General features: G+C 41.4%; 2 protein-coding genes across 2 annotated transcripts; both read left to right on the plus strand.

Moving 5' to 3' along the window:
* Positions 1 to 798: 798 nt before the first annotated feature.
* Positions 799 to 3,619, plus strand: dusp2 (dual specificity phosphatase 2). Its single transcript, XM_008418204.3, has 4 exons — positions 799 to 1,403; positions 1,593 to 1,714; positions 1,820 to 2,039; positions 2,711 to 3,619. Exons 1-4 carry the CDS (start codon positions 1,016 to 1,018, stop codon positions 2,926 to 2,928), a joined length of 948 nt encoding a protein of 315 aa, XP_008416426.2. The 5' UTR covers positions 799 to 1,015; the 3' UTR covers positions 2,929 to 3,619.
* A 9,652-nt stretch (positions 3,620 to 13,271) lies between these two features.
* Positions 13,272 to 18,614, plus strand: adra2b (adrenoceptor alpha 2B). The gene is made up of 2 exons (XM_008418203.3): positions 13,272 to 14,230; positions 14,409 to 18,614. Exon 2 carries the CDS (start codon positions 14,424 to 14,426, stop codon positions 15,993 to 15,995), a length of 1,572 nt encoding a protein of 523 aa, XP_008416425.1. The 5' UTR covers positions 13,272 to 14,230; positions 14,409 to 14,423; the 3' UTR covers positions 15,996 to 18,614.
* The last annotated feature ends 3,536 nt before the right edge of the window (positions 18,615 to 22,150 follow it).

Here is a 22,150-nt window from a genome sequence, read left to right on the forward strand (position 1 = left end):
TCATTGTGACATATCTTCCGCTTTCCCATGACGTCCATCATTGAATAAAAATAAATTGGCTATATTCATAGCTGAATAAGGCATTGTTTTATTTAGACTTCCCTACGCAATAGGCTTCAGTGAAGGTCCTGTTTTAGTACACTTCAATAAAACCATGTTATGACCTTTGTGACAACAAATGTTTTTACAGATTTCTTTCACTTTAATGCTAAAAACACTCAAGAAAAAATCGTTAACTAACATGTTTAGTAGCTTGCATTTCTTAGTCATTTATATATTTTTTTATAATAAATGTTGCATTATGCAGTAAAATGCCCCAGTAATCTTGGTAAACGTCTTTGACACAAAGTCTATAATGTCATACTTTGAATGTAACATTTCCCCTTTCCCAAAAGTGAATTCATAATAAAAAAACAAACAGGGATGAACGAGGAAAAGTGCAACATCTGTTTGTGACAGACATGGAGAGAGAAACGGGACAGATTTGCTGTGGCTTAGAGCTCCAGGGGATTAATTTGACCTAAATGATAGCTCACAGCCTTCAGCATTTCCTCTGAAGGCTGCAGTTCCTAGCTTTCAACTCGCAGCATCACGTCACTCAACACAAAAACACCGTATAACCCCAAACGACCACGTGCGCAGTAGGAAAGTTGAGCTTAACGTCAGTGTCCATATGAGGACTGTCGGACAAGCCATATTTGGCTTTTCCGCCTGTGACGTTGCTGCCTCTGCGGAAAACGGGGCGGAGCCCACGCGACCCCGCCCATTTTCGCGGCTGTTATCAATGAACAACTGAAACTATGAAACTGAAGACGGTTTTAGCCGCCTCAGGGAGAGTTTAAGTTCTCTCTACACTTACTCAATTTCAAATTTATTTTCAGTTTTAATACAGGCGCATTGTTTTGCATTTACAACTATACTAGTTTAGTTTTTTTCTTAAGTAAACACCTCGATTTTGTGTACTTTTGAAAGTTTTTTTTAGGTTGACTTTTCACCTATTTCAAACTTTTGCGCCATGGCTTCAAGCAGTGTAACACTAGAAATAACAAACAACGAGCTGGTCCACATCCTCAGGACCCCACGGGATCAGTACACCTCCAGCGGGTGCGTGGTGCTGGACTGCAGACCTTTCCTCGACTTCTCCAGGACGCACATTTGCGAGTCCCGAAACGTCAACTGGAACTCGATGCTGCGCCGCAGGTCCAAGAGCTCGGTGGTGGCCCTGGAGTGGCTCATCCCGGACAAGGCGCTCCTGGGCCGGCTGCGGCGCGGAGAGTTCTCCCCGCTGGTGGTGGTGGATGAGAGGAGCGGCTCGTTGGCCGAGCTCAAGTCGGAGAGTGTGGCCCAGATGTTGCTCACCGCCCTGCAGAACGAAGTCCAGACGCAAATCTGCTTTCTGCAAGGTGAAAACACTTTTCATTTCTGAACATTAATTAATGAAAAACAATCATTTGCTAAGGCTTTTTTTTTTTCCACACTTAGAAAATGGAACAAAATGATAAAATGTTCTTACTTCTTCCTACATTATATAAGAGGAGCATTCTTGTAAAATGTTTCATTAAGCTAAAACGCTGTTTGACCTCCATTTTTAGGTGGATTTGAGGGATTTTCAGAGGCCTTTCCAGATCTTTGTTACCACTCTGGTGTAAACCCCCTCCATTCAGTGGAACCAGAGCCAATGGTGACAGGCCGGAGGACTCCAGCATATGATCAGGTATGTCAAGAAATCCTAATCAGTGAATCTAAATGTTATCTTTCTAAATAAAAAAAAATAAAAAAATCAAACGTATTGATTAATTGTTGTTTTAATAATTTCCAGGATGGTCCGGTGGAGCTGCTGCCCTTCCTGTTCCTGGGCAGCGCCATCCACTCGTCCCGCAGAGAGACGCTGGCAGCAGCAGGCATCACAGCTGTCCTCAACGTGTCCTCCACCTGCCCAAACTTCTACGAAGGAGATCTCCAGTACCTTCGGCTCACTGTGGAGGATACGCTGGTGGCCGACATTAGAGCCTGCTTTCACACAGCCATCTCGTTCATCGGTGAGCCCCTTCACCTTCTGCTCAGTGACCTCAAGTCGTTTATTTGTTCAAATCCCAGTTTGAACTTTAACCAACCACATTTTAGAGGGCAAAGAAACTCAAGTGACCTAATTTGATATGAAATGCAACATAACACTTTTAAGCAGCTTATGTACAAGAGATGATTTTGTAGCTTATTGGCAAAATATAATAATCTAGTTACAAAACAAGTGGATTATTTTCCACAACTTACAGATGAGATTCATTCACTCCTAAGCTTTGACCTTGTAGCCAATAGTAAACATGTAGTCAGAGGAGGCTTTAAATAACAATGAGAATGTACTTTCTTCACTTTTCCTCACTATGTGTAAATCTGGTCCAGTTGGAAAATGTACTGCATAAAACGAGGCTCTCTTGGACTTCTTGTTCAACCAATCAGTCAAGTTTATTTCTAAAGCCCTTTTCAACAACAAGGTAGTTTAAAGTGCTTTTACATCATAAAAATAAAAGAGTAAAAATAAAAAAATCTTACATTTTGTCAAGTGCCATCATCAGTTATCAGAGTTTTTACTGAGTCTATATGTTTGTTTACCAGACAAGTAAAGCTTTAGGCAGTGCAATGATTGTTTTAAAAATGTGTGAACAGTACCGATTGTACTAAACTTTGTTGTTTTTTCCGGTGTTACCCACAGACTCTGTGAAAAAGAGCGGTGGTCGGGTGCTGGTGCACTGTCAGGCAGGCATCTCCCGCTCAGCCACCATCTGTCTGGCCTACCTCATGCACACGCAGCGCGTCCGCCTCGACGAGGCCTTTGACTTCGTCAAGCAGCGGCGCCACGTCATCTCCCCCAATCTGGCTTTCATGGGACAGCTGCTGCAGTTTGAGACCGACATCCTCTGTCAGGGCTGAGACGAGTGATGTCTTCAGCTCAGATTCTTATCAGGACTCAACAAATGATTCATTTGTGCAGAAAATGGTACATCTAACAAGGACTCGGAGAAAAGCTACTTGTGTTGCTGGCATCACATGACTGGATTTCTGTTTAAAGCAGAAACTGACAAATGTATTACTGGTTAAAACAAACTGTTGCAGTGTAGAAACCTGCTGAAGTATTGAACTTGAAAATGACTACAGTCCAGAAGTAGCAGGTTGGAGCAGCTACTTGTACTTTCCCCTTTTACCGGTGAGGGAAGTTGTTCCTGCTTTTCTGGTAGTGTGTTTTTGTTGTGTGTGTGTGTGCTAATTTAAGAATAAGGTGCCTGTTTATTTGAAAGGTCTGTTTTTGCTTTCATACTGAAGCCACTGTGACATCTTTCAGGCAGCACTGTGTTAGCTACTTAAAGCAATAGTGAACAATTCTCGGATTTATTCCATTGAAGTTATGAAAATGCACTAACTACAGCCTGTTTTATGAGACGCATATATTGGCTGGCAGCAGTTTTTTTTTTTTTTTCCATTATGTAAATAGTTTTTAATTATTTAAGGTTTGCAATGACTGTGTTGCAGTTTTTGATATGTGTTACTGCACTTTAATCCTGCAAATTTCAATCTATTCTGGGAGGGCTTTTTCCACTCGAATAAAAACTTGCAGGAAAACACATTTGATTCTTGTCCTCCTCTTCCTTTTTTCATAAACACACCTTAACCTGTCTGCTCTGGTACATCAGATCATTTTTCTTCAACTGCCCCTCTGCAGAGACAAAATGGTCCCGAGAGTATTGCAGTGGTTTCCCAGAGCACGTTGCAAATGCATAACTTCACACACCGACCCTGCAGCGCTCCTGCTGAATCAGGGAATATTGAAGCTGTTCGTTGCTGCGTGCTTTGGAGGATTATCCTGCAGAGTGGATTTTACGGTCTAAAGTCCTCTTCCACCCCCAACACATACATACAAAGTTCTATCTGCACACTGGAGTTGTGTGAACAGCTTTAGAGATTTGAGTTTTGCAGAATGTTCTCACTTAGTTTGGAGAGTCTTTCTCAAATTTCAACAGGATATTTAAAGTGCATATCCTGTTAAAGTTTACTTCTAAACTGACTTTTTATATACATTATTTCAAACATTCAGCTTTAGCTCTGTAAGATATTTTTCCACTTTACAGATGTCTGTCATCTCTCCTTTCATTTACATCCTATTTTAACGGTTCTTTATGGGGAACTTTTTGAAAAGCGTGGGTCACGTTACACCAGGTGGGAAATTTCTGGAAAAGCAGATGAGACTTTTAGTCAATAAAGGTGGAGGTCATGTAATTTTTCACGGGTCCTTTGCAACTAATGGATCTATGATTCCTGGTCTTATCATCCGATCCTGGACAATGACAAAGGAAAACATTTGAAATGTGAAAAATTTCTAAGAAGAATTGTGACTTTTCGTTATACATCTACAGTGATGAAAAAGATTAATGACCAGCAGTCACAAATGCTAGATTTTGCTGCCAGTTGTTAAAGGTTAGGAATAAGTAGTTTATTATAAAATCATTATTTAAAAACTCAGATAATCTTTGGGTGATTTTAAAATTGTTTGAGGATTTGAAACATGTAACCAATGCTTTTTATAGCACTGTATACATTAATGCCTCACCTCTGTTAAAAGATCAGCTCCATCTACTACCTCATTTTTTATTATCGGGCCGCCCACACTTATTTTTACCCATGGCCAAAACAAAACCCCCAACTTCCTCTCATTTACAAGTATCCGTTCCCTAACGTGTGCTTTAGTGGAACTATATTTGACTTCTTTCTTCCACTTGACACATTTTTCCACATCAGAAAAATGCCCATTGGCTTTAGTCAAGACTAGAAAAAATAAATAAATGAATATTTAATTATATTTCTATAAAACTTAAACTTCCACTTCTGCACCTTGATTTTAATTTAGACATAATGTTCTCTGCAAGCCATTTTATGAATATAAACAAGATTTCATAGACTGACAGGATTTTCCATCTTCTCGTTCTTTTTCTTTAAACAACCTTTGTAGAAATACATAATAAATCTTATTGCATATCAGGTTGGCTTCAGTGCTAATGTGAAGTAGAAAACATTATATATTTTCTCTTCTGATTTATAATGTTGTAAAACAACCTGATTTTACAATAAAAAAAATCTGACATTAGTGGTAAATTCCTAGTTTGACTTGACTTTGTCACAAATACGTAAAACCACGACAAACAGAGCTCACCACAGGTTTTAATGTAATCAAGTCTTCAACTGAAAAATGTGACGAAATATGACTTCTAATTTGATTACATGTAAGCATGTTATAATTTCTGTGTTGATTTGTACAGACATCATCATAAGACTTAATGGCAGCTTATTTTTGAAAACTTCTACCATAACCAAAGCACATGTTTTCATGTCCCAGTATAGAGTTTAGCAAACTCTAAATGTTTATGTTTGGATTAGTAGAGCAGAAAATAAACTTTTTGCTTCAGTATCTATTAAGCCATCAAAATGGTTGTGACTTATTGATCTTATTATGCCTGACTCTTCTCTGCACTTCTAAATCTGTGAGCCTTGGAGGTTATTTTTACGTTCTTTGCCTTTCTGCTCTCTGTTTGTGATGACAAGTTAAATTTTAGTCTATTTTTAACCAAGTGTCCAGCCGGCAGCACAAGTGGGTCTCTGTGTCATGTCATATTTATACACCAGTCATGGATTACTAATTAAAAGGATCAACTCAAAAAAGCAGAAGTTTTAAAAAAAAAAGGCCGTGCAAAGATCAGATTTTTTCTCATCTTATCATCATTCACAATGAGGAGTTACATTTATTTTAAAGGCCATGTTATGATAAATGTGGCCGTAGCTATTCTATACTATTATAGCATTTTGTTGTCAAAGTAAAGCTTGGATTTGTCAAAATGTTTCAATTTATGTTCGTGCCACAATAAAAGCTGTATTAACATGTTTTGTAACTGCATCATGTTAATTTTTTTGTTGCACATTTTACAGTATGTTGATTACTGGAGCTCTGTCTAGCAGAGATTATCTAAAAAAAAAAACATGTAAAAATAAATCTGCTGTGCCTCGCTTGTGGAATATCCTCCCTGACCTTTTCAAAAAAATAACAAATTCATCCAAGTTTATAACATTTAATGAGTAAAATGTTCAGTCAAGCGAAACGACACTGTTTCAAATTGTTTGTGTTTCTGTCTGAATGTTGCAACATTATAAAATAGATTATTTGATTTTAAAATTGTGTCCTACGTGGCGATGAGGCAGAGATAATGTGCAACGTTATTTATTTACGGGGAGTTAAAAGTTCACTATTAAATATAGGTCAACAGAAACCAGATGAAAGAATCTGTTTCAGGTCATTCATTACTGTAACTACAGGAAGTGGTAGTTGTGTACACAGGAAGTTAGCTGGGTAAATAAACAATCTTAAACAATCGCGTGATGCAGTTTGCTGTCATGTATTCTGGGTCATGGAACTTCAAAACGAGGTCATCAACTTTACTTTTTTTTATTTTATGAATGTGCATAAAACTCGTAGGCCAATATCAGTTTTTTACACACTTTGGGATTTCTATGAATATAAACTATACTGAAGAATTTGAAAATCATGAAATTATAGTAAGATATTTTGGAGCCACTGACCAGGGGACAAATTAAACCTGCCATGCAGCAACTCAAACCTTCGGATGGGTAGAATCACTCATTAATCAACTGTAATTTGCATCAGTAAAATATTTTTTCGTTAGTGGATCGGGCACCATAACTGGGTCCGGCCCAGGGGCCCACATCCTTGTTATTCCGGCCCTGCATTAATCCATCTCCCCTCGCTGAGAGGGCTTTTATCGCTATCATTGTTCACGCTTTATACATTTACCAGTGTTTGCAGACAGATTTTTGACTTATACCTATAGATCAGAATCATTCAACTCTACTGGCCAAGATTCTGTGACAGGAAATTTGACTTCAGTTCACACGTCATTGTTGTTATTTTTACTCTATTGTGATCCGTAGGCTACTCCAGAGGGAAAGGCAGACTACCAGAGAAGAAAAGAATAAGTCAAAAAATGTCTAGTTTGCAGCAGGACAGTGCTCTCTAGTGACAGCTTTTAAAACAACCGGGAAATGAGGAGATTTCTGAGCGTCCAGCAGATGACGCCAGCATGCTGTTTATTCTGCCTTTTCCTGATGGATTTAACCCAGAATCATTTCAATCACACACAATCTTTATCTGCGGTGCCTCCCAGTGCATTTTTTTTTAATTCACAAAAGAGTTGGTGCTGTTGTCCTTCTGTGCGTTTAAATAATCATGCTTGGAAGTAAAACTATTCCACCATCTCTCTGTTCAAATGCCTCTCATTAAATTTGTCATATTCAGTTCATCCTTTATCAATCAGCCTCCCTAATGAAAACAGACTCAAACTATTAGTCACACTCTGAGCCTGGATTAAACTACTGTCAGCTCTAATCATATTATATTAAGCTGCGGCAATACCTACTGATGGCTTATACGTGTGTGTTTGCGTCTGTATGTCTCTGTAACGTATTTACAAATGGGTGACTGTGTCAGATTAGGGATTAGCACAGCGATCCCTCTTCCTTTTGGACGTGGAGTTTTGCTGGGTTTGCTGTTCACAGATGGGGACGGTTCATGTCTCTTGTATGAGGAATCCCAGGTGATGAAAATGCATCTGTGATATAAGAGGCTGCAGAATAACAATGTGCATTCATTTGCCGAGGCCTGCTGGTACATACAGAAGCAGCAGGGTCTCTCATTGCAAATGCAGTTCGGGAAATGACTCTTTGACCATTTGACAGCAGTAAAATTAATTCTTTGCATGCTTCCAGAACTCACATTAAGAATAAGTCTAGAAGAAGCTTGAAATACTAAACCATGATCTCTTACTTTCTTCCAAACGCTGAGCTTTCCCCTGAAATTGCTGGAAAATGGCCAGAAAAACATAAACATTCTTTGCACTCAATGTCTGCAGTCCTTGGTACTGTGAAAAGTATTTGCCTTATCACACATTTATTATGTTTTTGGCTTTATTATCACCCTTAAATGTTTTACATAATCCAACAAATGTTGATATCAGTCAAAAATAACCAGAGTAAATGCAAAAATCCTTTTTAAATTGTGATTAGGGAAAAGAACCATGAACAGATCAATTAGAAAATATTAGAAAGTCATGAACTCTGGGACTCCATCAAACTGTAGCATTATTCACAGAGAAAACATGGCACAGTGGTGACTCTTCCAGGAGTGGTTGGGTTACCCAGATTACTCCCAGAGAGCTTCAGAAACACATTCAGGAGGCCACAACGCAGGTCTCACTTGCCTCACTAAAGGTCAGAGTTCATGATTCAGTAACAGGAAAGAGACTGGGTAAAAATGGCAGCCGTGGAGGAGCAACAAGGTGAAAAACACAAAAAAACGCTCATCTCATATTTACATCTTAATGACTGCCATGACTTTTTGGGGAAAATATTCTACAGAGCAAAGGAACGAGGTGTTGTTTTTTGGAAGATGTTTAGCCTGTTAGAAAAAGTCCCCTTTTTTAGAAAACAGTCTCAAACATGGTGGTGGTGCTATGATGGTTTTGTGATGCTTCAGAACCTGAATGACTTATGGAGTCGTGAATTCAGGTCTCTACCGGTAAGGAGGTCATCTGACCATCCGCTGGTGACCTGGTTAAACTCAAAGAAGGTTGCAAACTCTATTTATGTTCAAAATCTGGACTTAAGTACAAGTGGGAAATTGTGGCATCGCCATATGTGGTCTGTTCATGGTAAAAAAAATAAAATAAAATAAACATTAATATGATTAGGATAATTTCCTGAAGTCAATGTTGATGTCGTATAACAAACTCACTGCCTCTTACCACAAATGTTTGATTGCAGTCATTGCCTGTATGGTTTGGATAGAATATTTGTCTTTGTAAAATAAATTATGATTTGAAAATTGACTGCATGTTGGAGCAGCTGGGAGCAGGAAGGCCCTGACCTCACCTTGTGGCTACTGAAGGTGGGCGCCATCTTGACGAGACCCTGAAATGATGATGGGGGTCGACGTTTCACATTTGAAAACAGCCATTTTGTTTGCTGATGTTATCTTTGTTCGATTTTAAGATTTATCAGAAGATCTGAAAACCTTTACATGTGACAAAATAAACATAAGATGCCCAATATATGTACTTTTCTACAGCTCTACAGTTCACAGTACATCTCTATAAGTCGCTCAAAGTGTATTCTCTTGACTCCCAGAAATCAAATTTGCACTAAAAATAGAAGCTCAATGGAAACAAGGTCCAGACCTTAAAAAAAGAATCTGAACTTTCAAATCAAACAGGCAGGAAGTGCCCTCTGACTGATATTGACCTGAGCCCGACATGCACATAAAATCCCAGCAGAGCCCTGCCGTGAGTAAACCTGCAGAGATGGAAGTTCAAATGCAGCATTTATAGACTTTTTCCCCAACGTTTTTGATCTTTTTGAACAGATTTCAACAATGGAAAAAGTTCAGCAAGTTTTCCTAAAGACAGCAGCTCCGTCCCCGGAGGGAACTCAATCTTTTCCAGACCTGGATGTCAAGCAAGAACTGTTGATCCGGTGTGCTTGATCCATGACAGCAGAATTACCTCCAGGCTCCTGAGTCTTTGTGTGCGGCATACTGTACGTGAGAGTGTGTGCACGTGGTCTTACACAACAAGCACTTCAGAGGCCGTGTGTGTACCGCACACTGAACGCTATGAGTTGCAACCTTGGCATCGGTGACACACCCCTCAACCCCAGAATGCATTTTCAGCGTGTTACTAAGCACAGTTCACCTACAAAAACAGACACACTTGATTGGAGTGCGCTCTCTCTCTCTCGCTAAAAGCTTTATTCTCCGTCCCTTTATATTTAGAATGTGTAGCAGGAGCAGGAAAAAAATGTACGAGCATTATTGGCTGCTGCTTCAGGTCACGCAATCAGTAAGCGGGCCGTCCGATTGTAATTCCATGGGTGGCTTGCAGAGCTTCTCTCTCATTAAAGCTGAGATACGTTTGTGTGTGTGTGTGTGTGTGTGTGTGTGTGTGTGTGTGTGTGTGTGTGTGTGTGTGTGTGTGTGTGTGTGTGTGTGTGTGTGTGTGCGTGTGTGTGCGTGTGTGTGTGTGTGTGTGTGTGTGTGTGTGTGTGTGGAAGGGTGGGGAGGGGTATGCACAACAAAAACAAGCAAGCACAACCTCCCACTCACACACACCATTCATAAGACTGTGTGTGTATTTGTGTGTGTGCGTGACAGGTTAATGTACACTCCAAAAACCGCTGTTTAAAAAACAGGGTTACTTTGCTCACACACTGGGTTGATTTAATTCAGCAGGGTTTGGTTATTAGTTCTGCTTTTCTCTCAAATGAGTTGGTCAAAGTTACTTATGTCTACTGGTGAAGCTACCAAAGAGTGGGTTAAACAGAATAACTTATGGGGTAATATGTTGATGAAAAATTCATGAGAAGCCAGTTTTATGCCTGCTTCATCACGCTGAAGTTTGCTCCATGAGCAGGAGGAGGGAAATCTCAGCTGCGTTAGCAAACCTCAAAACAAAGAAGAATTTCAGGAGTTTCATGCAGGTACATTAATTACTAAGGAGAGACATTAAATTTATGAGTAATTAAAACACAGTAATGACATTCATTAGGATTTTTCAGGCAAAAAATCAGTGTCAGGAAATATCGACTAGTTTAATATCTTTGCTTGTGGAAAATATTATTTCTCTCTTGATTCGCAACTTCAGCGTAAAATGGAAATGCTAATAAGAATAAGAGATTGTACAGTAACCTTGAGACAACATTCAAATTTCACAGAGAAATCATTACTCGCCTTCTCTGTGTTGTGTTTGTGTGTATTTGTGAATCTAATCTGTTTTCCCTTTGGTATCTTTTCATAAGAAATGCTTCCTTGTTTTGTTGAATGTTAATAGTAAACAATGAATGATTTTAAAAGTCCAGGTTGTGATGGACCTCACTGCTGCAGCCTTAACCAAACTCTTAAAAGAGCGTATCAAGGCAGTAGTTCTGGGCCCAAAGTTTCTAAAGTACCAAATTCATTTTGTCCCTTTTTTTTTTTTACTGTTTTCCAAATTCTGTGTTTTATGCTTCTCAAAAACTTAGAAGCCTTTGTCACTGTCTGAAACGTTGTAATTTGCTAGACTTTCACAAAATAAATTGCTTCGTGACTATTCTACAAAATAATAATTAATATTAAATACTTTACTAATGTTCTTTTTCACAGTGTGTAAGGACATTTGAGGTGTCATCCTTAGTACAAAAAGGCAAAGGGAGTTTGTTCAAAGAAAATGCGTTTCTCTGTTGAAGCTCCTTCCTTAACAAACTGGGTCACAACTTTGACCCATTTGGTTTAAATCACCCAATTTCTGTCCCAGTAACATTAACCCATTTAGGTTCAGTGTAAGTTTAGAGTGCATGTTGGAATATTGTTCCGTTTTGCATCCGAGTTTGCTGCAGCAACAGGAGCCCCCTCCCTGCGTTAACCAACACTCTGCTGCTGTTTAGCTTTGCGGCCCATTAAAGCTTCCAGCGTGACGCAAGTTTCACAAGATAATTGAACAATCGGACCCTCGATCTCAAGCGGCCAGCCAATCAGATGTGTCGTGGTTGTTTTTCTCGTGGGAGAAAGAAAGCGCAGACAGATTCTTAATGCAGATAAACTTAAACAGAAGTCAAGTGATGATGCAGACGCATTATCGCAGAGAGCGGCTGTTACCGCTGCCCTGCGCCTCGCACCATCAGCAGAGGTGCAGGGTGACTCGGTGCGTTTTCAGGCAGGGGAGTGGAAGCTGCTGGAGAGAGGAGAAGGTTATAATTTACTTATCTTGTTGCTGAAATAACCCCCGTTCTTCGCAAAACGATGTTTCATAACTGAGATATGAAACCTCATAATGTAGTGCGCTGAGCTCCCAACCCAGAAGGACCACTTATACAGTTAATGCATTAGCGCTGCAGCACTCAGGGAGGCTGCGGTCTCCAAACAGAACACGTTTATTTTATGTGAACTTCAGAACTTGTCATGATTTCACTTTATTAAGGAAATCTCATTATGTTTTTTTTTGTTTTGTTTTTTTTTGCAGTGAAACATCAGTCCATTATGTGCACTATAGTCTAATTGAATAATTAGAACAAAATATCACATTTAAAAAGTTCCTGACCGAGCCCTCCTAAGAGCGGCCACTCCTCCATTTCCCAGACTCCCCGTCCAAATATTCTCATATGCATCTATTTATTTCTGCTACTTTGCTATACATCCACAATGGGACTCACCATTCAGGGGGACGTCCTTTAATGGGGTGGAGGAGGACAAATCTATGTTAGCTGTGCCCCAAATGTGTCTTATGTTGCTTGTTTGCTTGACTACCCACTGGTGAGTGGACACACTGTGAGAAAATATAGCTGACCTCATGGTTCACTGATGATCCATAACTTTTTGATTTACAGCCTATGGGCTACATTAAATGATTATTTCATGGTTTAAAGGGCAGTATTATGTATTTTCCAGGCACATTTTGCTATTTTATAGCACAATCAAGTAACTGTTACTTTTCAGCTGTTATAAAAATGCTGTGCATATCAAATATGACTTAAAAGAATTTTGACTTTGTAATTTTATGCCTTGAAATTAGGCCTGTATCTCTTTAAGAACCCCCTACTGTTTCTGAAACCCCACCTTCAGAAAATCATCACAGCATCACTCCTCTATCAACCCTTTAACCACGTTTTTATCAGCATTTCACTCAGAAGTAGCTGGTATAACGAGCTCAGCAGACACACAGTTCCACCAGATGTTTGCTAATTGCTGCTGGCTAGTTTGAAGGAGTTGAGTGGGGGAGGCCTGCTCTAAAAACTTCTGCTTGTGCTCCTTTGTGTGCCACATTTTTTTCTTCCACTCAACTTCTTATTAAAATGCATGGACACAACACTCTTGATCTTTTCTAGATTACACCTCTAGTAGACTTTATTTGTAAACCCCTCGGTGCATGATGAATAAAACATTTTATTTATTTTTTTAAACCAATTAATGCTCTTCTTAGTGACGCCCTTAACCTGCCATGGTTTGTATTTGTGTAGTCTTTTAAAAATCCTTTGGTGGATATTTAAAAATGCTTAAGCAGAAAGAGAGTGATGAAGCGTCCCAGCATCTGAAATCCAGCTAATGTTTCCTCTGAAGCGGGCGGCATCAGCCCTCATCTGGTCGCCTCAGCATCCAGGGGAAACAAGCCATGTCCCATCTGCGTTGGCTTGAGTTTAGGTCTTAAGTTGTGAGAGTGAGTGGGGCTTGCAGCGATGAAGAGAGTAAGGATCCCATGACGCTCCACAGTGACATCACCGGGTCTGAAAGAGGCGCAAGAGGCGGATGGGAGGCACCCCCACTTATTAGATTTCGTCGGAAGGTCCTGCTCGCAAGAGAAGATGCTGCTGCGCCTCGGCGAGGAAGTCGGGTGATGTGCGCCAGTGGAGCGGCTGATTCAAGGGTTCTTCACGAACTTCTGTCGCACCGAGGACCAAAAAAACGCAACTCCTGAGATCCACAGAGCTTAGTCCGAAAAGAAGGGATCATTTCATGATGTGAGGAAACGTTTCAGGAGCACATCTGGCTGCGTGCGCCAGGTTGGAGAGCCAAATGTTTACTTTTCCTCCTTTTCTTTTCTTTTTTCCCCCCCTTTTTTTGCTCGACCAACAGGAAACACGGGGACTGACAGCCTGTCCTTTGAAGTTAAGAACAAGTAGCTTTTATTATTGAGCCATCGTGAAAATTTCACTTTTTCTCTTTCTTATTATTTATTTGATACGTGCGTGTCTCCAGACGAGGACGCACTGACTGCAAAAGTGTCCAAATTTACCCTGATCCAATTTCTTATATTGTCGCAATTAACAAAACTGAATTAGACATGTTTTAATTGAATTTCCTCGTAATTGGGACACAACTTAATCATTAAAGACAAATTGAGCGGAATAGAAGTGTCAGTGGTTTTTCCGTTGTTTTATAACTCCGAAAGGGCGGACGCACCGCATCAGAAAAAAATTACTTTTAATCTTTTTTTGGAGGAAATTGGTTCCAAGAACTGATAAGAATCCGCTATCTGCGCTCTGACGCATTGACTTGGACTGGTTTTTGTGCCTAAAATGGACTTGGAGAAAATGTTGCGGAGGATGCAAAGAATCAATCATTTGACGGCGCTGAAAGAGAACTGAAAGAAGTGAGGTAAATATGACTTTCAATTCATTATGAATGGATGACTGATGTCTTGATTTAAATGCGCATTGGACCGCAAGAAGAAACGGCGTACAACTGCACAGTTTCTTGCACTTTTATGCATCCGTTAAGTGGACGCTCTGTGAGTAATCACGGTGTCCTACGTGCATATTTTGTTCTGATTTAGAGAAATAATCCAGGCATGGCTTCAGCGGTGGAGGGCGGCTGCTCCATGCTGCTGACCGGCTGGAACAGCAGTGTGAGCGGCTCCGGAGGCTCCGCGCCCTGCAACCAGAGTGTCCGATCCCTCGCCCCTTACTCCCCCGAAGCCACGGCGGCCTTCGCCACTGCCATAACGCTGATGGTCGTCTTCACCATCGTCGGAAACATCATGGTCATCATCGCCGTGCTGACCAGCAGGTCTCTACGAGGTCCGCAGAACCTGTTCCTGGTGTCTCTGGCTGCTGCGGACATCCTAGTGGCCACGCTGATTATCCCCTTCTCGCTGGCCAACGAACTACTCGGCTACTGGTACTTTAAATCTCTGTGGTGTGAGATCTACCTGGCGCTGGACGTGCTGTTCTGCACCTCCTCCATCGTGCACCTGTGCGCCATCTCGTTGGACCGCTACCTGTCCATCTCCAGGGTCACTTACGGGCGCCAGCGGACTCCCAGACGCATCAAAGGCGCCATCGTGGTGGTGTGGCTGATCTCTTCCGTCATCTCCTTCCCCCCTCTGCTCTCACTCAACAAGAGTGAGGTTAGTGATGAGGCGAGTGAAAGAGGACCTCAGTGCCAGCTGAATGATGAGCGTTGGTACATCTTGTACTCCACCATAGGCTCCTTCTTTGCCCCCTGCCTCATCATGATCCTGGTGTATGTGAGAATCTACCAAATAGCCAAACAGAGAACACGCTGCCCTCCTGGGGAGCCCAGGAAGGACGGGGTCGCCTGTGCAACACCAAGTCAGCCTGCACGACACATACAAGCCAACGGAAAGGATGATGAAGAGAGCACTCCCCCTTCAGCAAGCAAAACCTCAAACACCAGACCCCCTACTCTTGCTATCACCCCTTCCCCTTCCCCAGGAGACTCACAGAGTCCCCAGAATCCAACCACTAATAACCTCCTGCAGCCCCCTGCCCAGTCTCCAGCTGTGTCTCCCGTCTCAACTCCCCCTGTCACCTCGGCCCCCTCATCCAACCCTGCGCCTCAGCCTGCACCCAAAACCAAGGAGGAGGTGAAGAAGGGCAAAAAGCTGAGAGGGAAGAAGGCCGACAATAACAATGACGACAGCTCGAGCACAGAGAGTGACGCAGAGCACAGCCAGGGAAGGGGCCGGGGGAGCGCCAGCATGCCGGGGTCACCTGCTGGGGGGGGCATCCACTCCCCAGCCTCAGTCAAGCGCTACCGTGACATGATTGCCACTTCGAAGGGCGCTCGCCTGGTGCCAGGAAGGAAGTCAAAAACAGAGAGCAATCCGGGGGCTGCGAGGCGTAAGGCAATGGTCAACCGGGAGAAACGGTTCACCTTCGTCCTGGCCGTGGTCATCGGTGTCTTTGTGGTGTGCTGGTTCCCCTTCTTCTTCTCCTACTCTCTGCGGGCAGTGTGCCCAGAGACCTGCGTCATTCCCGACCCACTCTTCACGTTCTTCTTCTGGATTGGCTACTGCAACTCTTCCCTCAATCCAGTCATATACACCATCTTCAACAAAGACTTCAGAAAGGCTTTTAAAAAGATTCTGTGCAGAACCACCAAGGGTACTTTCTTTTAGCATGTAAATGTGCTGCACATAACGTGCACACAGACAGAGCTTCTCCTGAGGCAAAGCAGAACAATCATTTCCATTTTACCAAACACTCAAAGGGCTGTTTTAAAAATATGTTAAAATGTGGAGATTTCAGTGTAAAATTCAGAACTGAGGGACACTTTTTCAACCGTAGTGCGCAAACAGACAAATTGAACTGTGTTTAGTCATGAATTGAAGCTGGGGATGAGTTGAAAATGGGACATGAAAAGGGGGCTGACTGCATAAAACTGCTTGGCGCTTCGGGACTGCTGATGAGATCCCAAATACGGCGTTCGTCTCCAGATTGTATCGACTCAAGGACACATCGCTGCAGAAATGTACACGAAGAGCTACATGTTGCAGGAAATATCCTGAGAACCAAGTTTTCATTGTGAATAAAGACTTTTATAATATGTACATACAATGTTTTGTAAGTACCGGCTATTGAGAGGCAAGTGGCCTTAGATTCCTGTGCGCCTGGGGGCCTTTTATTTATCAGCACAGAGCACAAGGAGGACACAAGGTTAGCGGTGATTTCTTACGTCTGCAGTCTTAATTCGTCCCGCTGCAGGGCAAACATGTGTTCCTTGATTTTAAAGAGCAACAACAAGAGAAGGTTTCAAAGGTTCTCAGATGTGATTTCACAAACAAGAGCGCCCTTTCAAACTCAACTCGCAGAGGTTTTATGTGGAAAGCCACCTTTGCTGCTGGCTTTTGCAGGAGTTCCAAAAATGGCTCCTACTTTTTTTTTTTAACTTGTGTAGGTTACTAAAGTGTGGGCCTTTTGACATGTTGTTTCCTGTGTTTAACTGGACTGTCACTTTGAATGGACTGAACCATGAGGACCTCTTCCAACAAACTGGACCATTTATGTAACTTTCAGAACTGCTTTGATCCTCCTTCAGAGCTCATTAATGTGAGCTACATCTGTTGAAGACTGAAAAAAAAAAACTAGAATATTATTTAAACTCCAAGCATTATTTTCTGAGAAAAAAAAACTGCTAGTATTTACCAGGTAGACACTCAGAGCGACTGTAAAAGGTGGATGAACAATGCAATTATGGGTGCGTGATGTGCCCCTTAATTACACCTACAGGGGTCATGGTGAACAATGTGTCTGAGTGGCTCTTCAGCAGCACCTGGGATACAGCGTCACCCGCAGCTAAACCTCTCTGCTGCAGGGAGGCAAGAGAGGATGGATGGATGGCAGAGGTACTGACAGTGATGAAAACAAGAGAGGAAGATGTGTCTAACTGTGAACGCCACAACAGGCTTATTATGAACTCTATGGGACAAGGGCTGTCAGCAGTGACACACCAATTTCCTAATCCTGCTGACCTGTGTGAATGTGTATGTGTGTGTTTCTGCATGTGGGACGACTTTATTGTTCTCTTCTCCGTCTGTAGAAACAGTCAGTGCCTCGTCTGGCTGCGATGCTGCAGATCTACTGTAATATTGATCAGAGCAGAGACCAGATTTGCAGGTTCAGGCAACATATTGCTGTCAATGAAGAGATCTCTCCATTGAGACAGTCTTACCAAGCTGAAAGTCAGTGTTTCTCTTTACGTGAACTGAGTGCATGGCTTTCTAGTGAGCACCCTGCAGGGACCAAAGAGCCTTACAGAACACCAGCCTGACTCAGTGACATCTGGCTCTGTGACGTATTTACCTAGTATTACTACTTCTTTTTTGTTTTGGTGTATATGATGGAACGCACAGATTGAAGATTTATTTGCATTGCATTTTCTGTCTGTAACCTATTTATTTGTAATTATATGCTTTTGTGCAGAGGATGAAGCCAACTGAACAAAGAATGAGAACACTGTACAAATTTTTAAGTTCCTTGACGAGAGCGAAAGTTTCCTTTTGCCATCAGAGTTAGTGCTTGGTGAGAGTGCAGTTTATTTGAACTCAAGCTCTTGAGGATTTTGTGCAGAATCTAAAAATGCAAAATTTGCCATCGTTTCATCTAGTCGTAGTGGCGTGAAATCGTTCATCGGAGATACAAGCACATTCAGCAGGGTGCAAATTTTTACCAAGCTTAAAACTCTGCAGCAGGAAAACCTCTCCTCTCGTCAAACTTTCCTCGGAACAGTAATCGAGCATGAAAATGTCAATGGTTTGTAGGACTTTAAGGCCACGATCCATATCACATGGAGCTGCTGGGAGGTTTAAGTATGATTTAATCAAACCGATGTGAGCGGGAGCTTTGTGCACTTGTTTAACAGTTCCCTGGTTTCCTTTAAAGAAAATGCTGCTTCAGTTCCATAAAATGACTAAAACAAACAGCCACAGAGATCATGTTCATGTTGGTTTTTAATCATTTTCAGTGGCAAAGATGTTCAAAACTCACCAAATAAAGTCTCCTGTGACAAGAGTCCTACTTTGTTTATTTAAAAACAGTCAAAACTCATGACTTAAAAGGTCACAGATGCAGCTGATTGCCATGCTTCTGAAGCTCCCTGCTTTGTCTCTTCCTCAACTGTGTTTGGACCAATTTGTTCGGTCTAAGCTTTACAATCTACTATCTCTCCCATCTGTCATGGCCTCCCCCCCCTCTCCACACACCCTCCCAGGTCGAAAATAAAGCAACTTGAAAAAGCATGAGTCATTCTCCGGTCCGTTTATTTCATACATTTTTATGTAATGGAGCATCATGGAAAAATAGGAGGTGGGAGTGGGGAGACGACGCGGTAATTTCCAGGAGGACATTTTGGAATATGCTCACAAATATGAGGTGTTTCTCCTGCGTACGCGCCGAAGCCAAGTGCAATTCAAAGCAATTTCCAGCTGTCGTAAAAAAGCCCTCAATGGCAACACAACTTCAGGAAATAGTCCATAACGTTGTGGGCTGATAGCTGTTCAAAATGTCACTGGGAAATCTCCTGTCACAGTGGGACATGAGATGTAGGCTGCCTACTGCCAACAAACACAGAGGAAGTCTAGGAGGAATTAGGCTGTGTATGAACACGCTCACACACACGCACACGCACACACACGCACACACACACACACACACACACACACACACACACACACACACGCACACACACACACACACACGCGCACACACACACACACACGCATACTTAATATGTCATTCTGCACCAGCTGTATTCAAGTCATGAGACGTGCAGCAAAGCAGCCCCCCACACACTCTCTCTTGTTGTGACAGCTTGTTAGATTTGAGGTCAGGAGGTCTTCAGTGAATTCTGATTGATTTATGCTGACGGGCAGTTTGGAGATTTCACAGATCCAAGTTCAAGCTGCCCTGTCCTGGTTTTCCATCTCTCTCTCTCTCTCTCTCTCTCTCTCTCTCTCTCTCTCTCTCTCTCTCTCACACGCACACACACACGCACAAACACAAACACAGACACATGCAGTAGTCATAGAGGATGCACCTTCAAAATGTGCCCTCCTTTATCTCTCTGTAGTTTCATTTCCATATTCATAGCAGAGCTTTGATTTAAGCTGCACTAGGAGGTGAACAGATAACTTATCAAGGCCAAGAATTGAGAGCAGTCAGTTTCATGTTTACCGTGTTGTATATTCATTGAAACACAGCGTCCCTGTGCCCCTGATTCGCTGACCTGAGACTGAATACAAAGCAGGACTGGTCCGCACAGCCGACCCACAGCAGGGAGGAAGGGGACCTTGCACTGGGAGTGAAAATGCATAATTGCAGTGGCTCTCAAAAGTTCACACACCTCCTGTTCCACCTTTAGTGAGATCTTATTTAAATCAACAACAAAAAAACTGTGAAAATAAATGAAATAAATAAATGTGCACATGCTTTAATTCCTTGTCAAAGCACCTTTATTTGATTTCAGACTTTGTTAGTAGGAGTAAATCAACCTCTCACATCCTGATTTGGTAATATCAGCCTACTCTACCTTTCTAAACCAATCAGGTTGTGGCTACAACACATATTCAAATAAGGGAGGGTTGAATTTTAATCTCATTAGGGAATAGCCATGTTGATTTTGGAAGTATGCTTGGACTCAACATGATGTTGAGCCTTTTTAATCTTCAGTTGCTTAGCAAACACCTGAGGATTTTGGGTAAATACCGACTAAAACATTCATGTTTTAGTCCTCTTCTACAAAACCATGACTACTGCGTTTCACTTAGAGTACGGTGTTCTTTTAAGATGTGAAAAGTTGTTCTTGTGTCAAAGTTACCTTTTGGTATCACAGCATAAAGTTAATCTCGGATCTGTTCAGACCACAGGAGATTCTCACACAATATTTTAGCCAGATCTGGATGATTTCTTGGAAAGTGGGATTCTTTTTTGGAGTCCTACTCATTACACCTGACAAATAGACATCATTTGGTTGGTTTATGATGACCTCATCCAGTAGTTAGCAGTTACTTCAACATTACTACTAGACTCTGGAAAAGCTCTCTAATCAGTTACTGTTATGTTTTTCATTAATTATGGAAAAATGTTACTGCAGAAAATGTCATACTTTGCATATTTTTCTCATTTTAAGGATGACTGTCTCTACACTGTGAATTTAAAGGAAACTATGCATTCTGATACTTCCATTTGGGTCGCAACTGCTTTTAAAAACAACCCAAATGCTTAACAAACTACTCAGCCATTTTTTTTGGCAATACATTAATGATTTTTGGTGTCTGCAAAGTGAGCCGTTTCAAAAGCTTCCAGATTGTTAAGTCACATTTGTTGGGCACTGCGCCAGCAGAGTCCCATTACTTTTCAACCAAAGCTGATTTTACTGCTGTATGCCCTGTACAATGGCTGCTGGAAGAAACATGTGGTTAGTTGTTTACTTAGCAACCAGAAACCACCAGCTGTACTCTTGTTGGTTGTGCAGGAGGCTCTACTTCTGCTCTTCCAAGACGTACCATTGTGTAACTGTGTATCTGTTGGTGACCATTTTTATATGAGTGTAAACATCGAGTTGGGGGCACAGCCAGCGACAGCTTATTTGGATTTAAAGTAACAAGACATCCTAAAATTGCTCATTGTGAAAGGAGATCAAACTGGACAGACTGAAATCTCATCATCTATGATTTGATCAAAAAATGTTATGAACATGTTTTGTCCATAGGCCTTTCCTAACCTGTTCAAGAAAGAAAAAGTCACCTTTAAAGATTTTTGTGCTTCCCCTAACTTCACTAATTCCTTCATGAGGCAAGACAAATCGTTATGTTATATAATGATAATCAAGGCAAGGAAATACTAAGGAAATAAATGTCAATACAGATTTAAAAAGCAATTTTAACTTGAGGTTTCATCTAAAATTGAAACAGAAAGCCAAACCTTACATTCAGTCCCGTAATTCAAAGAAACAGTTCATGAGTCAGAATCTTTGATCACAAGCAGTCATTTTTCTTAGTCCTGATTGAAAGGACTCAGCAGTTTCTGCACATCTCAGATTGTCATGGAGTTTGTTCCAGATCTGAGAAGCAGAAAGACTAAATGCTTCGTCATCTTGTTTTGTGGAACGCTGAGTAATCAGGAGTCTGAAGACTTGAGGGGTTTACTTGGTTCATGCTTGACAAGCAGCTCAGAAATACATTTTGACCCAAGAACATTTAGTTCTTTGTAGACAAATGCCAGAATTTGTTAACACAATGGGTACCTTTGGAGTCTTTGTAACGTTTCTCCAAATTATCTCTTCGAATGTAAAATGTCAGATTTTATCAGGGCAGAAGAAACTCATTTCAAGTTCATCAGGTTCACTATAAATGAAGTTAAATATGTACCCAAGAAGACTGAATGCTTATATTAAATCAAAATGTGCATCGGCAAAGTTTCAGTTTAGGGTTCCAGCCACATTTCTCCAAGCATTTTACTGATTCTCCATCTCTCCTCCAAACTGATTTGTTTGTGTTTTAGTTTAATTTTACACAACATGCATCATATTATGTAGCATGTTTTGTTTTTGTTGGTTTTAAGAGTCACTGCAGGCTTGGATTTGGATGTGCAACAAGCGTTTTATAAATTTTCTGATGGATGTGGCATTTGGCTTCATGAATATGCATGTTTTCAAGAGGGCGTTCCACCAACGAGCGTTCCCCTTTTCCAATCTCAGCCCCATTCTGAGGCCAGATAAATTCTCTCTCTGTGCAATTTGGCTTCGAAAAACTCCCGAGAGGCTGGATGAGAAACG

The sequence above is a fragment of the Poecilia reticulata genome, chromosome 9 (assembly GCF_904066995.2).
Source record: "Poecilia reticulata chromosome 9, P_reticulata-male-v2, whole genome shotgun sequence".
Lineage (NCBI taxonomy): Eukaryota > Metazoa > Chordata > Actinopteri > Cyprinodontiformes > Poeciliidae > Poecilia > Poecilia reticulata.